Below are 9,753 nucleotides of genomic sequence, written 5' to 3'. Positions count from 1 at the left end.
GAAAAATCTTCAATCCAACCCAACTCAAAACAGTTAAACGCGCCAACCCACGCAACCATTAAAAAATAAAAAAATATTAAAAATTTTAAATTTAAATTATAATTTAAATTGATTAAATTGAAAATTTTAAATTTAAATTACAGATTTTTAAACTTAAAAATAATTTAAATAGATCAACTCACTAATTTTTTGAATTTTCTACTTTAATTTTAAAATTTTAAATAAATAAATAAACTTTCTCAACCCGCAACCAATTGATGTAAATTGCAAATCTAGACGGTCAATCCATCTTAAAATAGATTGATAAAATTTTAATCCAATTGACCTAAATTAATTGACAAAATGGACATAACCTAACTTGACGGCTATAATTCCAAGGCCTACCTATCAGCCGCAAACCATCCTAAGGCCTTGTAAACTTAGTAGATCTCCTTAAGGCAGATCATTAAAGACTATAAAATATTCAAGGGGAAAAAATTATAAATAGCAGACTTTTGAAGAAAAATATCAAATGAGAGGGATACCAATTTGTGATATTTGATGGAAAAAAAGACATACATGATCATATTTATATTGAGCTCGAATAAGATCCTCAGAAAACCGAATTTATAAAAGTAATCAATAGATAAACCTACAGATTCCGCATAGGATTTAATTACTGCATCAATCAAGAACAAGAAGCCAGCAATTAACCAACATAAAATTAGTTTTCTAGCTTGCAAGAAAGCTGATTTAAGTAAGATGCAGGAAATAAGAGTGTAGCATGGAACTGAATATTTTTAGCTATCGATATTGCAGGTTTGGTGCGATCAGTTTATCAACCACCCCCACCACTGACATGGATCACCATTGGCAGACAAACATCACTGGCTAGTTCAGTTTACCAATTAGCGCATTGATTTGATCTTCACGGTTGCCTGTATCGCCTCCTAGCTTGAAGAGCTTTTTGTTCATCCGAAGACCTCTCTCTGGGCACTTGAGCTTAAATGGCCACAAGAAGTGTGTAACCTCCCTGAAATGTGATCCAACTGTAGCTATCTCATGCACGATGTCTTCGATGCAAAGAATACCATACTGACCAAGAGCCTATTCCACAGAAATGCAAGTTAAACGTCCGTAATAAATGGAAATAACGAAAGTGAAGCGATAAAAGTAGCATGAGCAAGTGAATCAGAAACTATGACGGCCTATGAATAAGTAGCACAAAATGAATAGTTGAAGCAACTTGGCGAATATAGCCCTACGATTAGCACATCGATCAGGTTGAGAAGCCTGGTGAATCAAACCTTGCCAATGGTTCAGGTTGAGCACACGTAATGGTGAATCAAACCTTGCCATTTTCAAAAGGTGACAGTAGATTGGGTCATGTCTAGCAAATTTGAATCAATACAAAACATATAAAATAACTACAATTTAATAGCACCTATAATATAATTTTATCACATATAATATATTCTGGTAGCACCTAAAATATAGTTTGGTAGAACCTAAAATACAATTTAATATCACCTAAACACAGTTTCATAGCACCTTGGGGGTGAGAACACAAAATAGTATTTTATGATTCAATCACAAATCTGCTTCAGGATATGCAGATAAATAAAGAAAAGCACGCTGTTTCACACGTCAAACCTTGTATGACATCAAAGCAATCTTCCTTTTAAAAAACAACACCAATAAGTCACTAGTTAATCAACCTCTTGTAGGACACCCCAACAAATTTGACTACATAAATGACACAATCAACAGCTAAACTTCCACTGTCATTGAAATTACACACCAAGAGAACTAAAATGAGTATGGTCATGGTGGCATTCACTCAGCCTTATCATCTCTCTCCTCAAGAGCAACCACATAACCTGAGTTGATTTGACTTGTCTTTTTGGCTAAATGTCTAAGAACAAAGCAAATCAGATGGAGATTGTAAAAAGCGTACAGACAAGAATTATGCATGTAAACAAAGTGACTGCTATACTTGGCTGGTTCGATATTTGATAAACAAAGATTAGCTCCAAAAGTTGCTTTCTTAAAAGTGAACATAGAACTTAAATGAGGGAGTGCCAGGGGTGCCAATATAATATACATACAATTTTTCAGAATCTTCAACATGCATTAAGACTTTTTTGGGGGATAAACAGCAGCAGACTACTTAATCATACAAAATAACTCAAAACCGTCTTCACTTATGATAGAGATTTTTGCAGCTTCAAGTACATTTTATGAGGAAATTCTTTTTAGGTCCTCAAGAGTCAGAATAGCCCCTCTAAGCCCTAGAGACTGAGTGTTTCTTTGAAAAGCTTCATTTACTACCACCATTTATTGCATAATTTTCTTTTGTTGAGATATCAGCAAAAGAAACATTGAAGATTCAAGCATAAATGTCAATTGCACTAATCAGGTTTGAAAAGTGAACCAAACTGCCACATTGTGAACTGTCATAAAGTCCCATTCTTGAAAATATGAGTATGCTTGCAACTTTATGCAGCAATATGTCCATTATGGGAACATGAACTAGATCAGAGGTATCGCTGTAGTATCAAAAATTTTAGAACACGTCTTACCTGCTCAATGACATTGTTGTCTGTTAGAGGAGCCCTTTCCTTGTCTACTTTTCCATGGCCTTTTTTGTAGATAAGCTCCTTAACACTTTTCAGGTTGGGATAACTACAAAGTTGAAATAAACATCTTAGAAGAAAGAAAATAAAAAAAGTAGAATGTTGCCTTTCTCTGAAATTAAGTGAGAATAAAGGAGCGCCATTCTTACCCATAAGTAACGAATGGTTCTACCCTCAGTAACATTCTCAAATTTGCTTCATTGGCTTTGAGAAAAACACCATTCAATATCTGTACAAGTCGCAACTTGTTCAGGATTTTCCTTGTTTGTGGATGCATATCCTTTGATCTGAATGCAAGCTTGAGTTAGAGCCACAAAAGGGCATGTGTGCGTCCATCTACATTGAACAAGATTAAAGGAAGAAGATAATGTAAAATTAAAGTTATATAACTAACCCATGGATCCGGATAACAAAAAGAAGCTTAGATTTCATGTCTACATTAGGCAACTTCCGAACTTTTAACCTTTGCTTCATCCGAACAAAATCCAATTCCTGAAAATGAAATTATATTAGATAATAAAAAAGAAAAGGCATTTTCTATGCAGTATGATTAGATTAACTAACCACAAACTAACTTATAAAAAACAATGTAAAACTATCGCATGCACATGAAATAAACAAGAGCACTCAGAGTTAGAAAAAGAGTATTCAATACATGCCCTCTCATTAGTTCCATGAGTGTTTTATAACAATGTGTGTAATACCACATGTCTAAACTCCCTTGCCCAGTAATTAGAGGCGGAATACTATGGTAAATGGTAGAGAGGATAGCAACCAACAAACCAAAATTTAGACAGTAATGACTCAAACAAAACAAATAATCATGAAATAGAAATCACCCTCATAGAACATTGTGACTACCAATTATAGACATTTCCCTTGATTGATGCCTTTTCTTAGATTAAATTATTATTTCTAGAGATTTCCCTCATTGATGTCTTCTTATATAAATTATAACTCAAATCATTTCTGCTCATTTCACATATATTCACTCCTAAACAAATGTTTCTCTTTGGCTTATGAACCATTAAAAGGCTTCTTAACAAGCTTTTGTTGTAAAATTATAGATGTTGATTTTTCCAACACGTTTAAACTAAAAGGAAAAGATTATACTCACGAGCCACAAGAGCATCAAAGATTGAATGATTAGTATAACCAAAATGGAAACAATCACTTAAGAGTGGTTTTGTTTAAGCAATGCCATTGGGATCATACTTCAACCAACAAAATGGACGATCAAGGATGATTATTGTTTCAAAAAAACAATCAAAATGGCATCGTTTAAGTCTACTCTTGTTTAAGCAATGGCATAGGTATCATATATTCAACCAACAATGCTAATACATCAAGTGCAAGATGATTGTGATTTCAAGAATGGTTATTGTTTTAAAAAGCATTTCATGTGCTCACATATGCATTTGATTATGAATATGCAGCAAGTAATATTTCACTCGCATAATCATTTGTACCTGGATTTAAAAGTGGCAGCACTTCTGCATATGCAGCTAGGTGAATTTGGAAGGGGGGAGAACATTGACTGTATATGTCCTATGTGGCACATATATGCAATTGAAAAAGAAATCTTTCTATTCATTAAAACCAAGTTAAACAAAGCCAATTAACTTAAAACCTTAAGGTACCCTATATTGTAGCTTGTAGCGTAAACACTTGTTTTGCAAGTGATGAATACAAGTAAATGATTGATCATTTACAAGAAAAAGTAGTTTTTGGCATATATGCTATAGAAGCTTAAATACAATTTATTTTCTCAATCATTATGTCATTGTAGTAATCAAGTGTGTTTGTCACAACTATTTGATACCCTCCATTGGGCACTAAGCAAGGCCATATTATTATTAATAATCAAATTGAAATTAATCTAATATCACTTTCATTACACTTTTTCTTTAGTCACCCTCTCCCATACACCTTCCACTTTAATTGACTCAACTCTTATAATTAAAAATTTATTGGATACTTTAAGCATATCTATAGCATCTCAACTTATTTAATATGCTATTGTTTCATTGATTGGAGCTATACTTATTTTTTCAGGACAATATTTTTTATTTGATTATTTCTAGTAACTATATATATCAAACTTAGCATCCTCACCTCTACTTCATTGAACTTCTTCAATAAAATAACAACCCAGCATCCAAATTAATGGATCATATCACCCTCATACAAAAATTTTGTTAATCATCATGTTGTTAAGTAAAAATTATTTTTATTGCTTATTTAATTGCACACTCCTTCAAGAATAGAATATAGAAGGAATAGTTAGTCTTTGAATTAGAGTAAGAAATATCTAAGAAGGTGATTAGGGAATCACAATCCATGGGAATTGGTATCACAAGTTCATTTTTGCAAATATATAGGAATATTTATTCCATGGAAATTCATACATAATAGAATACTTGACCCTTGAACCAAGGTTTAAAATATCGAGCCGTGCCGAGATTTCAATCTCATACTAGAACAATACAATTTTGATACCATATCGTGTCGTGCCAATATAGTTTCGGTATTTTTAAAATATAAAATATATTAACTAAAAATAAAAAATATAATCTAAATATTTAAAAATAAAAAATAAAATATTTTTTAAAAAATAATAAGATAATTTTATGAAACTCTAATTAAGTCTATTTAAATTATCCCAACTATAACTAAGAGTTGATTAAAATTATTAACCTATGTGATTATTAAAACCTAAGTTATAAAAAAAATCCGGATTCCATGTGACCACGATCGGGGCATGTGCGAGGGCGACCAGCACACGCGAGCTGCACGACCGGGGCACGTGCAGTCGCACGAAACCCACAATCCATGACGCCTCCGAAGGCATCGCCGGATTCGGATGACGCCTCCGGACAATATCCCGATCGAAACGCTAGTGTTGATGCCGGTCCACTCGTGGAACAAAAAATTTCACCAGTATCAAGCGAAACAGCTCAAGATTTCGATCCTTGATATGAACCAAATGCAATGTTGGTGATTATGTAAACAGTTATATCTTTTAAGGTTTTGTAGAATTAAGTGCTGTGAACAAATAAGATCTTAGTACTTTAGATGGCCAAACACTTTCATTATCATTCTTTATTTCTTCTTATGACAAGTGTTTATCTAACCAAATGGCATTTACACTCATTTGTAGTACATACAAGTTTCCTGCCCAACCCTAAGTTAACTGCTTTCTTGATTGCTGAACACAAAACATAAAAGCTTCTAGGGCTGTCGTCACTTTTAGCTGCTTTTCACAGTGGACAACAGAAGGTGAATTGATGAAAGACAAAGACTCCATAGCCCATAACTGGGTTCTTTCCTTCAACTACCACAATTTCTTAGGTTCTTTCCATCATATTTTCGAGAAGATAAATCCAGTTGAAAGTTCACATCAGTTTTGAAATTGTCAACACTAGACTGAATAAAATTGCGTTAACTATCCACTATGTGAAACTGAAATGTAAAGAAGGCAAGATATTGGAAAGAACAACTTCACAATGCAAATAAAACATCATATGTATAAGGTTTAACAGTTGACCAGTATAATTCCACGGAAGGCAGAATTTCAGCAGAGTTTTATAAGTGCTTACAATGAACCAGTAATATGCAGATAAATGTCTCCCTTGATAAAGAAGTTTTCAACTAGATGATAAGTTGACCAAAGTGAAAGAGATGAGGCCAAGGTACAATATCTTAACATACACTGTGCAAGTAAACAATATGGATCACTTACTAACCTTGTCTCGATATTCTTTGACAAACTCCTCAGGCCTCTTAATTGGACGTTTAAATCTCTCTTGCTTACTTCTCTTTTTCTCTGCTAGGAGCTCCCTTCTCTTGATGGCCCAATCCTCACTGGTTTTTCTTTTCTTCAGCACAGTCTCATGAACATAGTTAAGAGGTTGTGGTTCCTCCGCCATGATAGGTTATTCTGCATGCAATTTCCTCAATGAATTTATTGGAACAAAAATGTTCAATATATCACAGGAAAACAAGTTGTAAGGTAAAAAAATGTGAATACATCAAGCAAGTCAAAGTTGACAACATCCTTTGCAAACAAAAAAAACCATTTGAAAGAGATAAACAAAACTAAAACTTCAATAAAAAAAAGAGGAGGCTCAACATAGTTATGCTACAAGCACAAAACAGCAGAGTTTTGAAAGAAAGAAAAAAAGGAAGATTATTCTTTTTCCATGTGAAAATTCAATTTGACAACAAAACTGAAAAATAAATTAAACCGAACTTAGGAATTAAACTAAGTCCCAAAGGGGAAAAAAACCTGTGACACTTTGAGAATAAGTTTGGCAAAAAAAAAGGAGGATAAAATTTGAATGTATTTGAACAGAGTAACAACAGAAAAATCACATAGTATAATCTTTACTTTTTCATTGACGATCTTCTATTTCTTATCCGTCCGTGAGAAATATGGAGAGGGCATAGGCATATGACAGAAAAATTGTCTTGTAAAGGAGAAACAATATTGGAAAACAATACTTGGTTCGAAACTTCTTGAGCTTATTTCGACCGTATAGAATAGAATAAATTTCTGTCCAGATGAACACTTCTGCTTCATCTTGGGATGAGTCTGGGGCACAAACTCAAATATGTGTTGATTGTTTCCTCGAGATGAATTTGAAAAGCCTAAATAAAGGAATTTGGCTAATTAGGTTCAATTTGTTCAGGTTCAAACTGAAGATAGAATTATGAGAAATAAAAATCAATAATTATTTTTATGAAATAGAACTATGTTTTGCTCAAAATATGATTCTGTATGTATGTATTCAATATTATAAGTTTATCCACATCAGTTATTTTCTCTCGTGTTATGTTTTGCAAAGTATCTTTTAGAATTTGATAAGAAATCTCTCTTGATCCTCTTTGATCATTATCAAAAGACAACTCTTGGCTTTTCCTGATTATTACCATCCTCAAATTGTGCCCCTATTTAATCTCTCTCTTTCTTCTTTGACAACCTCTATAAATAGAGATGTTGATTAAAAATATTTACTTATGTTTTATGCTTCGAAAGGTCTCTACTCATGTTTTCTAGAGATCAGCTCAACTCCCTATTAGCTAGTGTTATTTTTACCACCTTGGTAAGCATTTACTCTTCTTCTTACTTTTCTCCACCTTTGTTTTACTAATTGATTTAATTAGAATTTTAATCTCGCATTCACCTCAACACATTGACACTTATTTTTCTAGTGTTAATTTTGCCACCTTGGTAAGTGAGCATTTACCTTTCTCCACCTTTGACTTACTCATTGATTTCATACATCATGTGTGACCTATATGACAGAAACAACAGTATATACCCTCAACTCAAATGCCCTTTGAGAAACAACAGAGCATCAAGTTCAATCAGAAACGAAAAGTACAAGTAGTCAGAACAAATAAAAGGTAATATCTTAGTACAACACAACAAATTTAGATCGAAAATTCAATCAGAAACAATTGCAGCAAGCAAAACAAAAAATAAAAAATAAAACGTTTCAGTAGTCAAACAGATTTGAAACAAAGGATGGAGAAAAAAAAACTCTCGAGCTTAGAACAGCAAGGCCACCAAAGAGCTTGTAACGCAGCGATTCAACCTGATTCAATCCTTATACATAATAAGGTAAAATCCGAAAAGGGTTGCTTAGATGGAGTGAAGACAATGAGTTAGCTTGAGTCGGCAGACGATATACCTTGTGAAAAGGGTTCTAAGCTCGAGAGTTTTTTTTTCTCCATCCTTTGTTTCAAATCTGTTTGACTACTGAAACGTTTTATTTTTTATTTTTTGTTTTGCTTGCTGCAATTGTTTCTGATTGAATTTTCAATCTAAATTTGTTACTGAAACCCAGGCCTCAAGCAGCCTGCAACCATCGAGAAGGCTGACCACGCCACCAACACAGCTGCCGCGCCACCACGCCACTAGACCCGGCGGCAGGTCACGCCAACAGAACCGACGGCCGGCCGCGCCACCAGACCCGCGGTCGGTCGCGGGACCGGTTGCGCCACCAGATCTGCGGCCGCGGGACTGGCAGCGCAACTAGACCTGAGGTGACAGCGCCACCACCCCAAGCTCTATCGCGGGACCAACAGCGACACCACCGCCACCGGCCGCCCGAGCTGGGCAGCAACCCAGCGACACCGCAACCAAGGAAAAAAAAACCCTAAACACTTACCCTGAGACGCCTGAAGAGGAGATCCCACAGGAAAATCGTGCCGGAGGAGGAGCTCAGGAGAAATGAGAGAGATCGGCGGAGGAACGGCGATTTCGGGATTTTAGGGTTCGGGAGGAAGCAAGCGTTTTAGGCATTTAATTTTCGGACCGGCGTTTTAGGCTTTTTAGGTGATAGAAACTTTGACATACTCTTTCAAAATTTATTACGTATTCTATTTCTTTTTCTCCAAAAAGAAAGAAAAAATATTTTTGGAAAAGAAAATGAGGAAGAAATATTTACGCCTTCCTATGATAGCTGGTGAGGTCAAATAAGACCGGAGGATACAGTGTTCGGCGACTTCGGGAATTTAGAAATATTATACCGAAGTTTTACTTCCGCCGTTATCGATCGAAATTCAATTTGATCATAAAATCTATTATAATTTTTTATAATATTAAATTAACTGTAAAATTAGCGACGAATTGATATGTGATTGCTAATTTAACGATCGAATATTGAATCGGTCGCTAATTTAGCGACCGAAATCCAATTCAATCGCTAAAACCGATTATAAAATTTTAAATATTAAATTAATTATAAAATTAGCGACCAAAATAGCATTCGATCGCTAATTTAGTGACCGAATACTGATTCAATCGCTAAAAAACATTATAAATTTTCAAATATTAAATTAACTGTAAAATTAGCGACCGAAAGACTATTCGATCGTTAAAAATCATTATAATTTTTTATAATATTAGATTACCTATTAAATTAGCGACCGAAAGAGATTCGGTCGCTAAATTAGCGATCGAAAACTAATTCGATCGCTAATTTAGCGACTAAAATTAAATCAGTCATTAATTAATGACCAAAATCTCATCGGTCACTAGTTAACGACCGATTTTATAAATCGGTCATTAAATTAGTGACCGATTTAATTTCGATCGTTAAATCTGTCGTTATTTAAGGTTATTTTTGTA

General features: G+C 34.2%; 1 protein-coding gene across 1 annotated transcript; it reads right to left on the bottom strand.

Moving 5' to 3' along the window:
- Window positions 1–626: 626 nt before the first annotated feature.
- LOC141833094 (large ribosomal subunit protein uL30y-like) lies at window positions 627–8,945 on the bottom strand. The gene is made up of 6 exons (XM_074720491.1): window positions 8,792–8,945; window positions 6,362–6,555; window positions 3,010–3,107; window positions 2,765–2,902; window positions 2,562–2,664; window positions 627–1,086 (listed from the first exon to the last, which is right to left on the bottom strand). Exons 2-6 carry the CDS (start codon window positions 6,542–6,544, stop codon window positions 871–873), a joined length of 738 nt encoding a protein of 245 aa, XP_074576592.1. The 5' UTR covers window positions 6,545–6,555; window positions 8,792–8,945; the 3' UTR covers window positions 627–870.
- Window positions 8,946–9,753: the final 808 nt, after the last annotated feature.

Source organism: Curcuma longa, chromosome 8, assembly GCF_044706935.1.
Source record: "Curcuma longa cultivar G26 ecotype Majalengka, Jawa Barat chromosome 8, ITB_CL_G26_1.1, whole genome shotgun sequence".
Lineage (NCBI taxonomy): Eukaryota > Viridiplantae > Streptophyta > Magnoliopsida > Zingiberales > Zingiberaceae > Curcuma > Curcuma longa.
Note: the sequence above shows the minus strand (reverse complement) of the source record. Positions and strands in the feature narration are given on the sequence as shown.

Excerpts from the sequence above, each read along its gene's own strand:
- LOC141833094 (XM_074720491.1), bottom strand. The coding sequence starts at position 6,544 with ATGGCGGAGGAACCACAACCTCTTAACTATGTTCATGAGACTGTGCTG. Across the intron at positions 3,108-6,361 it reads TCAAAGAATATCGAGACAAG|GAATTGGATTTTGTTCGGAT; the intron begins GTTAGTAAGTGA and ends TTTCATTTTCAG. Across the intron at positions 1,087-2,561 it reads ACAACAATGTCATTGAGCAG|GCTCTTGGTCAGTATGGTAT; the intron begins GTAAGACGTGTT and ends TCTGTGGAATAG.